The 22,065-nt window shown below is 41.8% G+C and overlaps 1 protein-coding gene across 1 annotated transcript in view; it reads right to left on the minus strand.

The window, feature by feature from the left end:
• Window positions 1–22,065, minus strand: part of LOC140733322 (uncharacterized) — a 340,527-nt gene that overhangs the window by 10,947 nt on the left and 307,515 nt on the right. The window contains exons 53-54 of the mRNA XM_073056501.1: window positions 14,351–14,417; window positions 8,191–8,334 (exon numbers count right to left, since the gene is read on the minus strand). Coding sequence (XP_072912602.1) covers window positions 8,191–8,334; window positions 14,351–14,417 — 211 coding nt within the window. The remainder of the gene's footprint in view (window positions 1–8,190; window positions 8,335–14,350; window positions 14,418–22,065) is intronic.

Genomic DNA, 22,065 nt, shown 5'->3' on the forward strand with positions numbered 1-22,065 from the left:
CGTTTCATCATTCTTCCTTTTCATTTTGCCCTTCTTTCCTGAAATTGAAATAGAAATGGTTTTTCATGCACAAAGGAGTAGACAGAAACCTAACATAATCGCAAAATTTAATTTAACAAATCATGAAGAAGGGCACAATGTAGAGAAATTGTTTTGCATATTTCAAAAATTACTGGGGTGGACATTTTTTGTATAATTTTAATGCTTGGGGGACATATAAAGAATTCCTGATGGTTAGAGATTAGAAATTGGAAATCACAACACAAATGGGAACAGTCAGCTGTTCTTATACTGTTGCCTGTAATCTATTCTATAATATGGAGGAAATATTTTGTTTTGAATAGAGTCACAGAATCAAAGAGTATTACAGCATGAATACAGGCCATTCGAGCCATCATCTCCATGCTGACCACATTGCCTATCTAGCTAGTCCCAATTTCCTGCATTCTATTCATACCCCCCAAGATCCTCCACTCCATGTCTCTAACTAAGTGCTTTTCAAATGATACAATTGTACCTGCCTCAACCATTTCCTTTGGCAGCTCATTCCATGTACTCACCACCCTCTGTATGAAACAGTTGTTACTCAGGTTCCTTTTAAAACTTTCTCCTCTCACCCTAAAAATATGTCCCCCAGTTTTGGACTCCCTTACTCTGGAGAATAGACTGTTATCATCCATCTTATCTATGCTTCTCATAATTTTAAACACTTCTATAAGGTCACCCCTCATTTTCCTTTGTTCCATGGAGAGAAAGACTTAGCCTGGCCAATAATAACACACATCCTCTAGTTCTGGCAGCATCCTTCTTTTCACTGTTTGCAGCTTAACCATGTTTTTTTAAATATAACCATGTGGTGAACTACATATACCTGTCTGGACATGCCCCCCCGCTGACTGTTCCTGTGGCTCCTCCCACTGACCGTGGCTCCTCCCACAGACCCCAGTATAAAGGCGATTGAGGCCTGAGCCCTGCCCTCAGTCTCCAGGATGTAGTATGGTGGTCAACTACTGCTTGTTCTTTCTTCCAGCCAATAAAGCCGATATCTTGCCTCACGTCTCAGAGAGTTATTGATGGTGCATCAAACAGGATGACCAATATTGTACACAGTATAACTGCACTCTAACTCCTGCACCTTAATGCCCTGATTAATTAAGGCCAGCACACTTAATGCCTTTTTTTTATCATCTGATCTAACTGTGATGCTGCTTCAATGAACTATGCACTTGTACTCCCAGTTCCCTCTTTTCCATTGCACTCTCTTGTGCCCTACCATTCAAAATTGAAAGTTCAAAGAACTTTTATAATCTAAGTATGTTTACATTATACAACCTTAAGATTTGTCTTCTTACAGGCAGCCACAAAACAAGGAAACCCCAAAAGAACCCATTAAAAAAAAGACCATCAAACACCCAAAGCACAGGAAGAAAATCATGCAAACAATAAAAGAAGGCGAATAGCATTCAGAAAGATGCAAAGCCAGGCATCACTGCAGCTGGAACAGGCCACAGGCCATTGCAGAGCCAAGTAAACGTCACAGAACAGTAAGCAGAACTGGCCTGCCCATCGCCTCTGGTCCTGACACCCTGACTTTTTCAATCTGACCCCGTGCTTAAATCATCCAAACATCAGGTTGTTCCTCACTCTCGGACCATTCTGGGGCTTGAACCTTCCACCATAATTTGGCCTGTACTTGACCTTTCCAATTCAGCCTGGCACTTGGACATTGAGACTTCCCCATTTCCGCCTCCACTATGCCTCGCCTTCGCCTCTGCATTCTCCCACCTCCACCTCAACTCACCTAGCCTCACTTGTTAGCAGTGATCATTATCAATAAAATGTTATGAATAAAGTGTTTAGTAGTTTTCTTTGTTTTGTATTTTTCTGCTGATAAGTAGTCACTGGCCATTGCCAGCGCCATCTTAAATCGTATAAGTCCTACTCTGGTTTGACTTTCCAAAATGTATCACCCAACACTTATTTGTATTAAATCCTATTGCCACTCCTTAGTCCACTCCCTAGCTGATCAAGATCTCCCTATAAACTACAATAACAGCTCTTAATAGTGTGCCATATGCAAATTTGCTGATCAAGCCTAGAACATTTAGATGCAACACACAAAAAATGCTGGAGGAATTCAGCAGGTCACGCAGCATCTATGGAAAAAATTACAGTCAAAGTTTTGGGCTGTGACCCTTCGGCACAGAACTGTACTTTTTTTTCCACAGATGCTGCCTGGCCTGCTGAGTTCCTCCAGCATTTTGTGTATGCGCTTGGATATCCAGCATCTGCAGATTTTCTCTTGTTTGTGATTGGGAACATTTACATACAAATATCATTTATATAAATGACAAATAACAAAGGTCCAAACACCAACTCCTGTAGCACACCAGTTACTAGTCTCCAATCTGAGAACCAAACTTCAACTACTTCCATCTGCTTCCTAACTCCGAGCCAATTTTCAATTCACCCTTACTAGCTTTCCTTGGATTCTCTGGGATCTAACCTTCCAATCCAGCTGCCATGCAAGACCTTTTTCAAAGGCCTTGCCAAAAGTCCAAATAGACAACATCCACTGTGCTACGGTCATCTATTCTTTTGATTACCTCTTCAAATAACACTGAAAGATTTGTCAAGCATGACTTCCCACACAACAAAGCCATGTTGACTCCTCTAAATCAGACTCTGTTTACCCAAATGCCCTCCTAAACAGACTGTCAATCCAAATGCTTGGGGCAAGAACTGCAAATGATTTTCAACTCAAATAAGTGAGAGGTTTGGCACATTTGGAAGTCAAACTATGATAGGGCATAGTGAATAGTCGAACTGTGAAAAAAAATTGCAGAACAGAGAGACCCACTTCACTCTAAATGGTGTCACAGGTAGACAGGGTGGTCAAGAAGGTGTTTGCTATCTTGACTTTCATCAGTCAGAGCACTGAATATATAAGTTGATTGGAGTACTGTGCAGATGCAACAGAAGCATTCCCTGCACAGGTCTGGCGAAGAGCTTTAAAATCCCAGTATCTATAAGAGAGAGGTACCATCTAGAGGAATGGTCATTATGGAAGTGGTGGTTGTCGGAGTAGTCTGAGTCAGAGTAGTAAGGCCCAACAGGGCTTCAGTGAGAACAGGTGGAGGCAAGGTAAGTAGGTAAATTCATTCCTTATCAGTTATTTCTTATTTTTTATTAACTCTTGAGAGAATGGAGGAATTTTCAGTCTCCCCGATGGCCACAACTGCATCGAGATGCAGCTCCTTCGAGAACATGTTAGAGAACTGGAGATGCAGCTTGATGACCTTCAGCTTGTTAGGGAAAGTAAATCAGTGATAGCTACAGGGAGCTAGTCACCCCAAGGCTAAAAGAGACAGGTAGGTACATGGGTGATTGTCAGGAGAGGGAAGAAAGAACATCAGATAGTGGAGAGCACCCCTCTGGCCATCTCTCTCAACAAGTACTCCATTTTGAGTATTGTGAGAGGGGGATGACCTACCTGGAGAAAGCAACAGCAGCTGTGCCCCTTGCACTGAGTATGGCCCTGTCGCTCAAAAGGGTAGGGAACTGAACAGGATGACAGCAGTGACAGGGGACTCTATAGTCAGTGGGACAGAAAGGCGATTCTGTGGATACAAAAAATGGAAACACAGATGGTAGTTAGCCTCCCAGGTCCAGAATCCATGATGTTTCTGAAGGCATCCACGATATCCTTTAAAGGGAGGGTGAGTAGCCAGGAGTTATGGTACATATTGCTACCAATGACATAGGTAGAAAAAGGGAGGAGGTCCTGAAAAAATACAGGGAGTTAGGAAGGAAATTGTGAAGCAGGACCTAAAGGGTAGTAATCTCAGGATTGCTGCCTTTGCCACTTGAGAGTGAGGATAGGAATAGAATCAGATGGCAGATAAATGCGTGGTTGAAAAACTGGAGCAGCAGTCAGAGATTCAGATTTCTGGATAATCGGGACCCCTTCTGGGACAGGTGGGACCTGTACAAAAGGGAGGGGTTGCACTTGTATCTGAGTGGGACCAATATCCCTGCGGGCAGGTTTACTAGAGCTGTTGGGAGTGGTTTAACCTAATATGGTAGGGGAATGGGAACCAGTATGATAGAGCTGAGAATGAGCCAGCAGGTTTACAAGTAGATGAAGGATGTAACATGAATGTAAGGAAAAACAAGCCAATGATAGGGTACAAATGCAGCCCGAACATTGTATCACAGAGGCAAAATACAAAAGGGCAAAGAATACAGGACTGAAGGTGCTGTATTTAAATACGTGTAGTATTCGGAATAAGGTGGATAAACTTGTGTCGCAGTTAGAGGTTGGTCAGTATGAGTTTGTGGGCATCACTGAGTCGTGGCTGAAAGAAGGAGCTATATCAAAGGATATACAGAACTTTGCATCAAAAGGACAGGCAGAAAGGCATAGGCGGTGGTGTGCTGTTGGAATTACATCTTTAGAAAATGGTGACATAAGGTCAGAGAATGCTAAATCTTTGTAGGTGGAGGTAAGAAATTGCCAGGGTAAAAAAAACGTTATGGGAATCATATATACGTCTCCAAATAGTAGCCAAAATGTGGGGTTGAGATTGCAAAGGGAACTGGAAAAGGCATAATAAGGGTAATGTAGGGTAATGTCACAATTGTAATGGAGGATTTCAATATGCAAGGGTATTGAAAAAATTAAGCTGGTGTCAGATCACAAGAGAGTGAATTTGTTGAAAGTCTATGAGATGGCTTTTTAGAGAAACATGTGCTTGAGCTTACTTGGGGAAAGGCTATCTTAGATTGGGTATTGTGTAATAACCCAGATCTTATTATGGAGTTTATGTAAAGGAACCCTTAGGAGGCAGTGATCATAATATAATTGAATACATACTGTAATTTGAGAGTGAGAAGCTCAAGTAACATGTATCAGTATCGCAATGGAATAAAGGGAATTACAGAGGTTTAAGACAGGAGCTTGCCCAGGTGGATTGGAGGAGGATACTGGCAGGATGATGGCAGAGCAGAGATAGCTGGAGTTTCTGGAATAGTTCACAAGGTGCAGGATAGATATGTCCCAGAGAAGAAAAAATTCTCAAATGGCAGAGGTAGTTAAGGATTGCATAAAAGCCATGGAAAGGGCATATAAGATAGCAAAGGGAAGTGGGAAATTGGATGATTGCAAAGCTCTTTACACCCCACAAAAGGCAACTGAAAAAGCTATAACAAGGGAAAAGATGAAGTATGAAGGCAGACTAGCCAACAGTATATAGCAGGATACCAAAAAGTTTTTCAGTTACATAAAGAGTAAAAGGGAGGTGAGAGTTGATATTGGACCACTGGAAAATGATGCTGGTGAGATAGTAATGGGGGACAAAGAAATGGCAGATGAACTGAATGGGTACTTTTGCATTAGTCTTCACTGTGGAAGACACTAAAAGTGTGCCAGAGTTTCATGAGTGTCAGGGAGCAGGAGTGAGTGATTTTGCTATTACAAAGGAAAAAATGCTTGGCAAACTCAAATGTTGGCATTTATTTCAGGTGGAATAAAAGATAAAAGCAAGGAGATAATGCTGAGCCTTTATAAGACACTAGTCAGGCTGCACTTGGAGTACTGCCGACAGTTTGGGGCATCATATCTCAGAAAGGATGTTCTGTCATTGGAGAGAATCCAGAGGAGGTTCATGTGGATGATTCTAGGAATGAAGAGGTTAACATATGAGGAGTGTTTGGCAGCTTTGGGCCTGTGCTCACTGGAATTTAGAAGAATGTGGGGGGATCTCATTGAAACCTACTGAATATTGAAAAGACTATTTAGGGTGGATATGGAGAGGATGTTTTCTATGGTGGGGGTATCCAGAACTAGACGGCACAACCTCAAAACTGAGGAGCGACCTTTTAGAACTGAGGTAAGGAGGATGTTTTTTAGCCAGAGAGTAGTGAATTTGTGTAATGCTCTGCCACAGACTGTGGTGGAAGCCCGGTCTGTGGATATATTTAAGGCGGACGTTGATAGGTTCCTAATCGGTCAGGACATCAAAGCATATGGTGAGAAGCCAGGTGTATGTGGTTGAGTCTGATCCGTGATCAGCCATGATGGAATGGTGGAGGGACTCGATGAGCTCAATAGCCTAATTCTGCTCCTATGTCTTATGGTCTTATGGCAAGTGATATTGCAATTGTGCAAGATGCTGGTGAGGCCACACTTAGTGTAGTGGATACAGGCTAGTCCATCACAGAAGAAGTCCTCCTCACCATTGAGCACATCTACAAGGAGCGCTGTCACAGGAAAGCAGCATCCATCCATCATCATCCAGGCTATGCTTTCTTCTCACAGCTGTCATCAGGAAAGAGGTACAGGAGCCTCAGGACCCACAGCACCAGGTTCCTCAACCATTAGGCTCTTGAATGTGAGGGAGCAACTTCATTCACCCTAAAACTGAACTGTTTCCATAACCTATGGATGGACTCATTTTCAAGGACTCTTCATTTCATGTTCTTGATATATATTCCTTGCTTACTATTATTATTATTATTATTTTCTTTCTGTATTTCCAGTTTGTTGCCTTTTTCATATTGGTTGCTTGTCCATCTTCTTGTGTACAGTTTTTCATTGATTCTACAAAGAGCCAATGTTTAGGGCCAAGCCATTCCATCAGGATGTCCTAATTAAGGGTCTCCCCGGGAAACTCTTTGTTCCTCTCCATGGATGCTGCCTGACCTGCTCAGTTCCTTCAGCTTTTTGTGTGTGTTACTCTGGATTTCCTGCATCTGCAGAATCGCTTGTGTTTATCTTCTTCCTTTTCCCCTTTCTAGATTTTGGTGCTTGTTCCACAGTTCAGATATTGTCTTCCAGAATTTGAATGCATTAATGTTCCTGCACCATCTCTTCTTGCCACTTCTTGAATCTAGGAAAGGTGCTTGAGTTGCCACTGGGTGTTACTTTGAATATGTTTCTGACTAGTTTAACTTTGAGATTAGACAGTCTGTCACTTACAGCTCCAGCCTCACAGATATGGCAGTGAGCCTGCTAAAATGCTCATTCTTGGAAAAAAATGGTTTCATTTACTTCTTGTTTGTCTTCAGTTTTCCGGGTTCATCTCTCTGAAGTACAGAGTTACAGCCCGTTCCTATCCCATTTCACCTTACCATACAACTATGCAAGGGTCTTCGCAGTCCGAGTGTGTACTCTGGGATCATTCCTAGAAACCTTTTATAATGTATGAGCATCATTACTCCAATTCCTACTTACATTCATTTGGCTTCTCTGTTTACACATTTAGTATCCATGTGCATTACATTGCACGCTTGGCATCCTAAGGAGGTACTGAACTTTTATTAGGGTAAAAGATCGACTATTTGATCAAAGATTTTAAGAAGCATCTTAAAAGAGAAAGGAGATAAAAAGTCTTGGAGTTTTTGGAAGGGTGATTACACTAATTGCCTTAACAGCTGAGAGCAAAGACCAACTGCTGAATTCATCACTTATTTCATTCAGTATTCTGTCCCTTGTAACTTTCTGAACTCTTTCATCTCTAAACCCTTTTGATACCATTTCCATATTAATATTTATCTTAACAACCTGAAGACTCATGGAATAAACTGTATAATCCTTTGTCCCTTATCTGTGTAGTTGATTACTTTCATGGTTAATTTGTGATTTGAAAATTACTAATTTGAAATTATGAATAAAATATGTGACTAAACTATATACAGTACAGTAGTTCTACTTTATTTAGAATATCAAAGTACAACTTTTTCTGTTTAAATTAAATTAGATGCTCCATATAAAGCAAGAACTCTCCATAATCTATTTGTTCACAATATTCCCAAGACTTTCATTGCATTCCTCACAACTCTACACTGGAGCTTTGAGAAAATGATTTTGCCTTTTACTGGTCACACACTGTATGCATAATGTGACCTTACCAAATGGAATAGTTTGAAGTGATGAAACTTCATATAATTATATTAAGTAGTTTTCCATTAACTTGCTTCTACATTTTTTCTATCTTTTCTCATTTCTGCCACCAGAGATCTCTGTGCTTTCTGAAGGTGGCTTGTCAAATTGTAAAATCAATTTCAAATTATCTGTGATGCAAGTTTTTGCAAGCCAAGGATTATTTTTACTGTAAAATATTACAATTCAGAAAGGAATAAGGCCCACGTGTAAATAAAATCATCCTTATTATTTTAGGTAAATCTTACCTCTGGGTCCTTGTGCTCCAGTCTCTCCTCGAGGACCTGGTAGTCCAGGCAGCCCATCTTTTCCTGGTGGCCCTTGTAAAATTGACTTGGCTTCAGCAGCCAACATTGCAGCAGGGAACTTCAGTTCATAGTGCGCAAATTTCTCTGGAAAGAAAAGTGGAAGAGGACAAAAAAGGTATTATTTAATATTTATCAAAGATTTCAATTGTAGGTTGACCCTGGCCTGTCATTTTGATTGTGGTTGAATCTTAAATACATCTTAAATAGTTCCTTAAATACATCTATCCTTCAATGTTTTCTAAGCTTTTCTATCAAAATTCATGACCCTCACTTAAGGAGAGGTCTTGAGATTTCTACTATTTCTCATGTGAAGATTACAGAAAATTGCAGGACAATCTTTGAAGGAAAGGCAACTTATTTGGCAATAGGGCAAATAGACTCAGAAAAGGACATTGAGCCATTCTGAGAAATTTAGGGGAGGGGAAAAGTTTGACTGAAAGATGGTGGTTGGATGTTGACTTTTATTTAGATGAACCACGTGGATTTAATCTTGATGAAGTTAGAGTGCTCCATCCTTCAGGGAGCAAGAAACACAAATTTTGCTGATGTAGTTTATGAATGCATTTTCTGAATTGGATTAGCATCTTTGAATCATTTTGAGTTGTCCAATATAAATTACTGAAATCACCTGATTAGATTATTGCCTTGTAATCTCTCTGGAGACACAATGTTCTTCAGAAACCTTCCAAACTCCTTGATTAGATTACTGTTTTCAATCATTGCATGCATGCATTTTTATAGCATTGGCAATCAGATGTGTTTAGCATGCAAACTAGAATCATGAACATTTACTGAGATGAACTGAACCACAATCAACTGGACAACCATCCTCAAAGTTTAATCAATATTCATTGAGAGACTGCAAGAAACTGGTGCTGCAGTACAATGTTTTGTTTCAATCACAGTGAATTTCTATCATCAAGCAGAATTAGAGCATCAGAGAAATTACAATACAACCTTATGCTAGCATTCAGAAGGCACTCAAAGAAAACATCACTGACAAAAAGATCCTTTAAGTTTCATTGAAGACGGATCTCGTCACATTGTTTCTACATTGTACTCCTTAGCAATGTTTGTAAGGTTTCATGTAAATGTTGTGTCTTACATTAATAAAATTATTTAGACTGTATTAATGTGCTCCAGACTCAGATCACTGTTACCTACAGGAGCACAGAACACAAATGTGGGAAGTACAGTGGTGCAGCTATTGGGGCTGCTGCATTACAGCGTCAGAGACCATGGTTTAATCCTGACTCTCAGGTTCTCTCTGTCACTGGTTGGGTTTCACCAGATGCTCTGGTTTCTTCCCACATTCCAAAGTCATGCAGTTTCGTAGTTCATTAGCCATTGTAAATTTTCTCTGTTGTGTAGATGAGTGGTAGTATCTGCGGGGGTTTGGGCGAGTTAGTGAGGAGGTGAGGAGAATAATGTAGGATTAGTGTAAATGGGTGGCTGTGGAATCGATGGCCCAAACAGCCTGGGTCTATGCTGTGCTTCTTTATAAAGAAAATCATCAAAGCAGAATGGCTTCCAGGCATGTTACTAAACTACAATTTTAAAATCATACATCACCTCAAAAAGGCTGATTAAAATCAAACATTGGACAAAAAGTACTGTACAAATAGTGAGGAAAATGAAGTTTGGGATAGAATATCTTCTATTTTCTATTGCTTGAAATTCTGGCAGATTATGTGGGTACAATGAGAACCTGTCCTCTTCCATCCTGACATAAGGCAAGGAGCATGGACTGGGCATCTCACACTCCAGAAGTACAACCAACCCACCTTTAACCACATGCACCTTATGGTATTGCATTGTGAATTACAATGGAAATGAACCCATTTGGCTAAGTTCTCAATGGAAATCAGTCTCAAGACATCAGAACTAAAATAGGAAAGCAGAAAATTGCAATTTGCTTGCAAAGTTTTTGAGACCAGTAATGGTCATTGTTAGCTACACTCTCAATGAAAATCTGGTGTCCATTGTGTGAGCATTACATACAAAATGCTGGAGGAACTCAACATTTCAGGCAGCATCTATGAAGAGGAATAAAGAGTCAATGTTTCAGGCTGAAACCCTTCATCAGGACTGGAAAGGAAGTGGTAAAAAGCCAGAATAAGAAGGTAGCTAGAAGGAGGTACGTGAAGCCAAGTGAAGGGAAAGGTAGGTTGGTAGGGGAGGGAGGATGAAGTGAGAGCTGGGAGGTGATAGGTGTTGAAGGTAAAGGGCTGAAGAAGAAGGAATCTGATAGGAGAGGAGAGTGGACCATGGGAAAAAGAAAAGGAGGAAGGATACATCCTTTCATCTATCTTCTTCCAGTCTGTACTCCTCTCCCCCCAACCTTCTTTTTCTGACTTCTTTCCCCCTTACTTTCCAGTCCTGGTAAAAGGTCTCAGCCCAAAACTTCAACTCTTCCCATAGAGTCTGCCTGACCTGCCGAGTTCCTGGAGCATTTTGTGTGTTACCTTGGATGTTTAGCATCTGTAATCTCTTGTGCTTAAGAGTTGTCATGTACTGTTTCTAGTTTTATGCAAATCTCATGAGATTTATTGGCCTGTGAAAGGATTCAACAGAATGATACCAGATCTCTTGAGGGTTAAAGAATGCCTTGTTGCATGTCATAATCTTGGTTTTTATTGCCTGCTCTCTAGAAAGATGGTGTAAGAAGTCTGAAAATTAATGAGGAATTTAAGAAAGAATAAATACACACACGCAGGGAAACTATTTTCCTGAATAGGATTTGGGTAGAAGGATGAATGGAATTTGGATCAAGGAAACACATTCTTACAATCAATCAACATGGAGAGAAATTTATGAGTATCACTTGATGCAAGTATAGACACTCCCTGAGTTATCTAAGATTCATGCTCCTGAAAACTGTCCAGCAGCCAATCCCTCCGTAAGTCAACAGTATCCACTTTTTACAGTTACTATATCACATCACTCAGCATACACTTTCTTTCTGTGATTTTTTTTCTTTCTTTTCCTTAGCACTACCCATACCTTTAACTATTGGTATATACTGCAGCCAGTCATTACTGAATGTGATGAAATACTTCATTATTATTATCTTGAAAAATGTTTCAAAAGCACTATGGGGAATCTGCATAATGTCAAATTTCTGTCAGTCTGGTCATCCATATGCCAGGGAGGTCCTAAATATAAAATTATGAGAGGCATGGATAGTGTAGGTACTCAGGTTCCTTTTCATAGCATGTAAGCAATTGGAGGGCATAGCTTTAAGAAAACGGGATAAAGTTTAAAGGAGAATGGGGCAAGTTTTTTTAACTTGTTAGGTAACTGGGGAAGTGGTCAAAGCAGACATAACAGCAACACTTTAGAGGCATGTAGTCAGCTACATGAACAGGCAGAGAATTGAGTGATACAGAGTCTGTGCAGGCGAATAGGATAAGGTAGATTGGCATCACAGTCCATACAGATGTGGTGACCTGAAGGGCCTTTTTCCTGTGCTGTACTATTCTGTGTTTTATTTTGTTACATATGTCTGGCTTGCACTGGAGTCTTCTTCACTACAAGGGTGTGATCTAAATGAGAAGACGGATGGGTGAAAGAGACCTAACTACTGAGAAGTACCATGCTTTTCATTAAAGGTACCCTATTCCTGTCCAGCCCAGAGCACAGACCTATCCAAGCCACATAAGTATGCAAATTACCTTTCCAACAATGTCTGCTGTGGTCAGTTCCCTGACTTTGTCCCAACAGCAGTCAGATCCTGACATTATAAAACAAGCTCCTGAGAGACAGCCAGCCATCAGGAGAACTTGAAGATTTATGGCAGATGAAATGAGAAACAAACATAAATGATCCACTGTGACAGGAACAGAGAACCCTGTAAGTAAACTGTTTGTGGAGAGAGAAACATACTTAACATGTCAGGTTGATGTTCTTCTATCTAGACCAAGGTAGGCAGCAAGCATTTTTAATATTGCAGAGAAGGGAGGAATGGAGGAAACAAGAGAGACTTAAGATGGCTATAACAGCTGAAATAGGACATGTGATCCTTTCAGACCCATATGAAGGATGTGTGAATAGGAATACGTCCAAGTGGCAGCCATAGCAAACTTATCCTCATAACTTATTTCAGCCTGCAGTGTTCTTAGAACGTAGAACAGGAATAGGAACAGGCTTACAATTTCTATGTCAAACATGATACCACATTAAAGTAATCCCTTCTGCCTGCAAGTGAACTATATCCCTCTGTTCCATTGTATTTATGCGCCTAGGAAGTTTCTTCAACACCAGTATCGTATTAGCTTCACCAACCACATCCAGTGGCATGTTTCAGGCAGCACCCACACATCCCCATTAAACTTTTCCTCTCTCACCTTAGAGCTATGGCCTCTAGAGTGCAAGATTTCACCCCCACATATACATCTTAACATTTTAAAAGTATCTTTCACGTCACCCTTCAGCCTCCTACACTCCAGAGAAACAAGCTTTTGCAAAGTTTGAAGCCTACAACTGCTGCATCTGCTCTCAGGATGAGGATTTTCATTCCAGAATAAAGGAGATGTCCTCCTTCTTCAAAGAAAGGGATTCCCCTTCCTCCATCATCAACTCTGCCCTCCACCACATTTCTTCCATTTCATGCTTGTCTGTTCTTACCCTATCCTCCTGTCATCCTACCTGGGATAGGGTTTCTTTTGTCCTTACTTACCACTCCACCAGCTTCCGCATCCAGTAAATAATTCTCTGTAACTTCTGCCATCTCCACTGGGATCCTACCACTAAACACATCTTTTCTTGCCCCCAACTTCCTGCTTTCCACAGAGATCACTCACTACACGACTCCCTTATCCCTTTGTCCCTCCTGGTACTTATCCTTGCAAACGGAGCAAGTACTACACCTACCCCTACACCACCTCTCTTACTACCATTCAGGGCCCTAAACAGTCCTTCCATCAGGTGACACTCCACCTGTGAGTCTATTGGGGTCATATACTGCGTCCGGTGCTCCCAGTGTGGTCTTCTGTATATTGGTGAGACCCGACGAAGATTGGAAGACCACTTCGCCGAGCAGGTATGCTCCACCCACCAGGAAAAGCAGGATCTCCCGGTGGCCACCCATTGTAATTCCAATATGTCTATCCATGGCCTCCTGTACTGTTGCGATGAGGCCACACTCAAGTTGGAGGAACAACACCTTATATTCTGTCTGGGTAGCCTCCAACATGGTGGCATGAAAATCAATTTCCCAAATTTCCAGTAATGCACCCCGCTTCACCATTCCCCATCCCCTTTTCCCTCTCTCACCTTATCTCCTTGCCTACCCATCTCTGGTTCTCCTCTCCCTTTTTCTGTCTTCCAGGGCACTCTGTCCTCTCTGATTACATCCCCCTTTCTCCTGCCATGTATCACTTTCAATCAACTTCCCAGCTCCTTACTTCAAACCTCCCCGACCCGGTTTCACCTATCACCTCGTGTTTCTTCTTCCCCTCCTTTTAACTCTACTCCTTATCTTCTTTTCTCCAGTGCTGCCGAAGGGTCTCAGCCTGAAACGTCGACTGTACTCTTTTCCATAGATGCTGCCTGCCCTGCTGAGTTCCTCCAGCGTTTTGTGTGTGTTGATCACAGTGGTCTTCACTGAGATTGGCGCTGTTGTAGACCGTTTGGATATCCATCAAAAGATTAACTTTATTTGTCACATGTACATCTAAATATACAGTGAAATGCATCATTTTGTGCCAATGACCGACAGTCTGAGGACTGTGCAGGGGGCAGCCTGCAAGTGTTGCCATGCTTTGTCGCCAACATGGCATGAGCACAATTCACTAACCCCGGAACATGGGAGCACTCGGATGAAATGCACACAGTCACGAGAAGAACATATAAACTCCAGCAGTAGGAATAGTATCATTACTGTGATATTATTTGCATCAGAGACATTCTTGGTCTCCACCATAAAGGGAATAAACTTCCCTCTTGTTCTCTCTATCCCTCCTCCACCCACTTCTCTGTAATTTACAGCTTGATTGTTTTGTGGCTTTGCCTGGTTCTGTTATAAAGTCATTAACAGGAAATGTTAACACTGTTTCCATCCAGTTTCATTCTTTTCAATTTCAATCTACTTCTTCCTTACCTTCAAAAATTCTGTGAATCTCCTGTCTGATAAATTTTGATAAATCTTCAAATGAAATTTTGGTGCCCTAATGAAGTAAAGAGAGAATTTAATAGAATCAGGTAAATGACAATTAACATAAGTAAATAAAACAAGGTGGAAATAGTGAGATTAAAGGACAGCCAGATGATTATGAAGATTTGCAATGAGGGTAAAAGACACTTTGATTACACTTTAATCTCAATAAGTAAAAAATGTCAGAACTCTCGAACACAAACCAAAGAGGCAACCATTCCATTGTTTTATTGGGTGAGAGTGGGTATGAATGTGTCATGTTGCCACCATTTTCAGGTGGCAACTTACATATTTTCAATTGCATTATATGGATCCCGCTGTGAATGATCCTTAGCTTTGTACGTGGCTTAAATCTTAACTCTTTTCCATTACTGATGCATTTAAGTACATTTGAATATCTCTGTATTATTCACCAGCTACATTGACATTTACACAACAAAGTATTGCATTTACAGCATATTTATTTATACATCTTGCATTAATTTCCAGAATACTTAACAGCTAATGAAATGAATTTGAAGTTACTGCTATGCGATAGGAGATGGGACAGCCAAATTGCATACAGCAAGACCCCACAAATACCAATTTGCTGGTGATTATATATGGATTAAATATTTTCAGGAGAGTGATGATAAACTTAATGATTTACATTTGGTATCAATGAATCTTTAACATCCAGATGAGAAAAGAGGATATCTTCACTGCTACCACATTCAGTGTGTTGCTGGAAATGTCCACCATATGAAAGTTTCTAGAGTGCAACTTGAATTAGGTAATATAATTAATTTGTAACTTTGGCTTTTCCATATTTATATCATGTTGTTGTACCAGCACTTTACAGAATGACCAGATGTGAAATTAGTCTCCGGAGGTCCTAATTATGAGCCTTGTGCTTGTGGGTGGTTTCCAAAGGAGATCCCTTTGACACCTCTATTGACATTTGACATTCTGTAACCAGAAGTTGCTACTGGAGCAGCTGCCATAACTATTGCCACCATTATTGTTCAATCTTGTAGTTAATCTCTCTTCAAGAACTTCTGGTACAAACTAAAAGCTGTTACTACCAAGGACTGAAAGAAGTTTGAGATGCTGATTGTTTGAAATCTACATTATGTTAAATGCTGCATTTTGATCTTTTTGCCACAGTATCTGCCATATTTTTCATCTTTAATCATAGAGATTCAATCAAAACAAAGGAGGATCTAGTATGAGAGCTGATGAAGTTCTTGATCAAAGATACGCTTTTCAGGAGTATCCGAGTGGAGTGGCGGTGTGCTGCCTTTAGGGCAGTTATTTAGTTTATAATATTTTCGCTTAGTAATTTGTTAGCATTTTTTAGTTAAAGTTAGGATTGTTTAAGTCAATTTATTTGTCTGTAATACATCGCGGCTGCGATGACGTCACATCCGGGTTCGCCGCGTCTTGTGGGAAAATACCGGTTTGGGATAAATGCAAGGGTGGGGGTCGCTCACATGTGGTGCCACAGCGCTGGTTAAGTTTTCTCTACGCACCAAAGACACAGTGAAAGCAACGCTGTAAGTCATTAGATAATCGATATGTTGAGTTAAAATGTTAACGCCGATTCTGTTAAAAGTAACGATGGTCGATAAGGTTTATGTTTTCGTTAGTTAAAGAGTCGGGATAGTTTGTATTGAAGTGTATTTAAAGCAGTCAATGGAGCAGCTAGATTCTGACTGTATGCTGCACTTTAATGTAATGTAGTTATTGTAGTTTTACCTTTACAAGTATTCACAATGTAAATGTGATATTTAGAAGGAAACAAACACTGTACCAATCTTGTATTGTTTTATCAACAGTTTTCACCATACGTTAATGTGAAGAGTGAACAGTAAATGGTTAATCTTACTGCGACCTTGTTTTCATTGACTCCGGTTTATCTCGACATTTACCTCGGCATTACGTTACACCCGAGCGAGAGCGTTACAGTGAAAAAGCGGCATTATCAGGTGTTTAAAGTGCAGCAATGTCAACTCATTCCAGCATCAAGTTGTTGCCATCCTGCGACAGGGGCAGTAGGGCATCAAGTAAGGCCACCCAAGCAAGAGCTAAAGCAGAAGCCGCCAATGTGCGAGCGCGCTTTGCCAAACAAGAATTAGAAGTAAAAATGAAAGCGGCTGCCAGAGAAGCCGAAAACCAGAAGGAAGAGGCTGCCAGAGAAGCCGAAAACCAGAAGAGAGAAGCCGAAAACAAGAGGAAAAAGGCTGCCAGAGAAGCCGAAAACGAGTTGGAAAGTAAAAGGGTAGAGGCAGAGTTAGAAGTGCTGAAACTAGAACGAGAAGCAGCAGCCGCCAGGGTGGAAGCAGGGTTAATAGAAGATGCTGAAGAAATGCATGATCCGGTTGACGGAAAATCTACTTCAGAAAAGATCAGGTTGGAACGCACAAGAGACTATGTCCAATCTCAAACAAGCTGGAAGATTCGTTCTTCCGCTCCACACTCATTAGTTAACGTCCAACTTCCTGAGGAGCCTCAGAGAGGCCCGACCGCGCCGCATCCATCCGAGGAAGACAATTTACCCTCGCAACTCCGCGATGAGTCCAAGAATGCAAGGGCTCACGACAAGTACTTCTCGACACCGAACTTACCAGATTTGGGGAGAAGAGAGGCAAAGACCGAGTCCAGACCAGCAAATTCCATAACAGATGTACGCCCTCAGTCGTGTACCTGCGGACATGTTCCCTCAGCCCGCACGCCACTTGCAGACGAACCCATAGCACAGTATTTCGCACGACGGGATCTCGTCACTTCAGGACTATACCAGTTCGACGATAAACCTGAAAATTACCATGCATGGCACTCCACATTCACCAACGCTATCGACGGAGTCCAGCTCAGAGCAACCCAGGAGTTGGATCTTATGGCAAAATGGCTGGGAAAAGAATCATGTGAACAGGTGAGACGCATACGTTCAGTGTACATCAACAAACCCGAGCTAGCATTGAAGAAAGCATGGGAGAGACTTCAGGAGGGCTATGGAGCCCCCGAAATTATTGAAGCGGCGCTATGCCAACGTTAGGGAAATTTTCCTAAGGTGTCAGCCAAGGACCACGCCAAGCTAAGAGAATTCAGAGATTTACTCATGGAGATTCAAGGCGCCAAAGAAGATGGCTACTCAGCTGGTCTAGTATACCTAGACACTCCAACCGGGATTAGACAACTCGTGGACAAATTTCCATTTGGGCTGCAGGACAGGTGGTTGTCCGTTGCCTCAGAGTACAAGGAAGAACACGAAGGTTGATTTCCTCCCTTCGAGTATTTCACTAGGTTTGTGTGCAAGGAGGCGAAGAAGCGAAATGATCCTAGCCTCATAGGTCCAGGAAACAGTACAATTTACACCAAGCCAGATAAATCCTCTTCGAATAATTCCAACATTACTAAACCAGTCTCAGCACTTAAGACTGAAGTCTTTACAACTAACAACGACCCTAGCAAGAATTGTCCATTGCATAACAAACCCCACCCCCTCAAAAGATGCGGAACGTTTAGGGAAAAACCCCTTGAAGAGAGGAAGGCCCTTCTCAAGGAGAAAAGAATATGTTTTAAATGCTGTTCCTCGACCTCTCACCTTGCTAGAGAGTGTACGATCGCCGTGAAGTGCCCGGAATGTAATAGCACTAATCACGACGGGGCCATGCATCCCGGCCCGTTACCGCGAACCGACAACGCTCCTTCACCCCCACAACAGGACGGCGGGGAGGAAGAAGCTCACTCCAGGACAACTGTTGTCAGCTCGAGCTGTACAGAAGTTTGCGGCCAAGCTCAGGCAAGCCGTTCTTGTTCAAAGATCTGTCTCACTAAGGTGTACCCTAAGGGAGCCAAAGACAAGGCCATCAAAGCCTACGTAATTCTGGATGATCAGAGCAATCGCTCGCTAGTCAGTCCAGAGTTCTTTAACTTGTTCAACATCAAGAGTGAGCAGTTCCCATACTACCTTAGAACTTGCTCAGGCAACCAGAAAACTTACGGAAGGAGGGCTGAAGGCTTCCAGATCGAGTCCCTGGATGGTAAAGTCCTCATCTGTCTCCCTCCACTCTTAGAGTGCGAGGAAATCTTGAATAACCGCACTGAGATCCCGACGCCAAGTGCGGTGTTACACCAGCCACATCTCCACCACATCGCCAATCACATCCCAGAGCTGGATCCAGAAGCAGAAATACTCCTGCTATTAGGAAGAGATGTTCTCCGGGTACACAAGGTTAGGCAGCAGGTCAATGGACCACACGACGCCCCCTTTGCGCAACGCCTGGATCTGGGCTGGGTGGTGATAGGAGAGGTATGCCCTGGCAACATACACAAATCAACGGTTAACACACTCAAGACCAATGTGCTAGAGAGTAGCCGCCATTCGATTCTTCAACCCCGCACAAGTTCCATGTGCATCCAGGAAGCACAACAAGGCTTTAACAAGCGCAAAGTAACTGACGAGACGCCGGGTCAGTCAGTCTTCACTCAAAAGGAGCATGATAATAAACTTGCTCCATCAGCTCAAGACGCCATCATCTTAAAAACAGAGGACACCAAGGTCTTCAGAGACAAAGCAAATAGTGGGGTCGCCCCACTACCTTTCAGAGAACCACGCCAGTGCTTGCCAAACAACGAAGAGCAGGCAGTCAAGCGGTTCACGTCCTTGCAAAGAACCATGAAAAGGAAACCTGAGATGCAGCAATGCACCCGATCGACCCACGAGGTACTGTGCACACTAATGGCAGAGGTCACAGCCATTATAAATGCACGACCACTCCTGCCCGTGTCTTCTGACCCGGAAAACCCCTTCATACTCTCGCCACCAATGCTCCTTACGCAGAAGGCAGGAGCTGCCCCTCCACCAGGGAACTTCTCTGATAAGGGTCTGTACACAAAGCAATGGAGAAGGAACCTTCAAGTTGGAGATTTAGTCCTGCTCAGGGACAAGCAAATCGCCCGCAACTGCTGGCCAATGGCCAGAATCACTGCCACATTCCCTAATAGGGATGGACATGTCAGGAAAGTCGAGTTGAAACCTACCGACCAAGGCGATGTGAAAATTTACCAAAGGCCAGTTACAGAAGTCATTCTACTTCTACCTAATGACTGATTTAGAGACTGAAGTTTGTATTATGTTCATTGTGACCTTACGAAGGTCAAGCGGGGAGTATTCTGCCTTTAGGGCAGTTATTTAGTTTATAATATTTTCGCTTAGTAATTTGTTAGCATTTTTTAGTTAAAGTTAGGATTGTTTAAGTCAATTTATTTGTCTGTAATACATCGCGGCTGCGATGACGTCACATCCGGGTTCGCCGCGTCTTGTGGGAAAATACTGGTTTGGGATAAACACAAGGGTGGGGGTCGCTCACATGTGGCGCCACAGCGCTGGTTAAGTTTTCTCTACGCACCAAAGACACAGTGAAAGCAACGCTGTAAGTCATTAGATAATCGATATGTTGAGTTAAAATGTTAACGCCGATTCTGTTAAAAGTAACGATGGTCGATAAGGTTTATGTTTTCGTTAGTTAAAGAGTCGGGATAGTTTGTATTGAAGTGTATTTAAAGCAGTCAATGGAGCAGCTAGATTCTGACTGTATGCTGCACTTTAATGTAATGTAGTTATTGTAGTTTTACCTTTGCAAGTATTCACAATGTAAATGTGATATTTAGAAGGAAACAAACACTGTACCAATCTTGTATTGTTTTATCAACAGTTTTCACCATACGTTAATGTGAAGAGTGAACAGTAAATGGTTAATCTTACTGCGACCTTGTTTTCATTGACTCCGGTTTATCTCGACGTTTACCTCGGCGTTACGTTACACCCGAGCGAGAGCGTTACAGGCGGAAAGGAGAGAAGGAAATGCGTGATCTGTTTTGTAGCTTCTAACCCAAGTCATTTGCTATCGCTCAGTTTAAAAAGGACTGAGATTCTCACTGCCTCTGGACATTTCTTTGACTTGCTATTTTAGAATATATGGTAAATGAGGCCAGATTTTCACTCTAAAAGTTGCATGGATATACTCTCAGAAATGAACTTTTGATCTAGGCAACAACACAAAAACATTATGTATAACACTGACACTATTGATTATGAAAATATGATGCTGTCCTCTTTTCCCTAAAGCTCCTGTTGTTAGCTTCGTTCAAGCACATAAACACAAATAAAACCACTGATTTTCAATAATTTGCTTCTTTTCCCAAAAGTTTGGTTATCCTATTATTGCATTCAGTTAAATTCCCAAGTACAGAAACATGTACAAAATTCAGCTATTTATCTCTTTTGGATGAATTCTATAATAATGAATTAGCTCCTATATTGCAACAATGTGCTCCAGTCATCTTACCGGGCAGAAATACAATGCTGACATCTACTGGAAATATACGCCAAAGGCAGAATAAGACAAGAATTAATGCATTATGGACTTGTTCCATAATAATAATTTAGAGCTCAATGATACAGCTGATGTTCTTTACCAATTTTCTTGGAGCATTCAGCAGTTGGAAAGAACTCACCCAAGCAGTACTGTTTAAAGGGATGCTTAGATACATTCAAGTCAGTTAATAATTAATTTTAATTGTCTTTTTGATAAACCAGGAGATTTGCAGTCTGCTGATGCCTAGATCTGTGGCATTCAAGACTGGTGAACCAGAACTGTACAAGAAGTCCAGGTATAACCTATGGAAGGCTATTTTGAGGGTGAAAAAACAACTCTGAATGAAGGTAGAGCTGGAATCAAATGCACGTCAGATCTGGCAGGGTTTGCAGGCCAGTACTTCCAACATGGTGAAACCTACCATCGTGAATGTCTGTGATGATTCACTCCAGATGAGATCAATGCCTTTTATGCAAGCTTTGAGAGGGAGAAAACTACACCTGCAGCAACTGGTGACCTTGTGATTTTTGTCTTGGAGGCTGACATTGTTACATCTTTCAAGAGAGTGAACCCTCGCAAGGTGTTAGGCCCTGACAGTATACCTGGTAGGACACTGAAAAACTGCATCAACCAATTAGTGGTAGTGTTCAGGGATATCTTCAATCTCTCACTGCTGCAGTTAAAGGTTACAAAAAGATGACAATCATTCCAGTGCCCAAGAGGAGCAGGGGGAGCTACCTCAACAACTATTGCCCAGTTGTACTCACATCTATTGTAATGAAGGGCTGTGAGAGGTTGGTCATGGCCTATTGAACTCTTGCCTAAACATGAACCTGAACCCTATCGCCATAATAGACCTACAGCAATGCAATCGCACTGGCTCTCCACTCAGCCTTGGATCATGTGGATAATAGCAGTACTTACCTTAGGTTGCTGTTCACTGATTGCAGCTTAGTGTTAAGCACAATCATACCCTCAATTCTAATCAGCAAACTCCAAAACCTGGGCCTCTGTACCTTCCTCTGCAACTAGATCCTTGACTTCTTCAGTGCAGGTCGAAAATAACAACTCCTCTTTGCTGACAATTAACACTGACACACCTCAAGGATGCATAATATGCCCACTACTCTACTCTCTCTACATCCTTGACTGTGTGGCTAGGCACAGCTAAAACGGCATCTATAAAATTTGCTGATGACTCAACCATTGTTAGCAGAATTTCAGATGGTGATGTGGAGGCGTACATGAGTGAGATAGATCAGCTGGTGGAGCGGTTTCATAGCAACAACCTTGCACGCA

This window comes from Hemitrygon akajei, chromosome 9 (genome assembly GCF_048418815.1).
Source record: "Hemitrygon akajei chromosome 9, sHemAka1.3, whole genome shotgun sequence".
NCBI lineage: Eukaryota > Metazoa > Chordata > Chondrichthyes > Myliobatiformes > Dasyatidae > Hemitrygon > Hemitrygon akajei.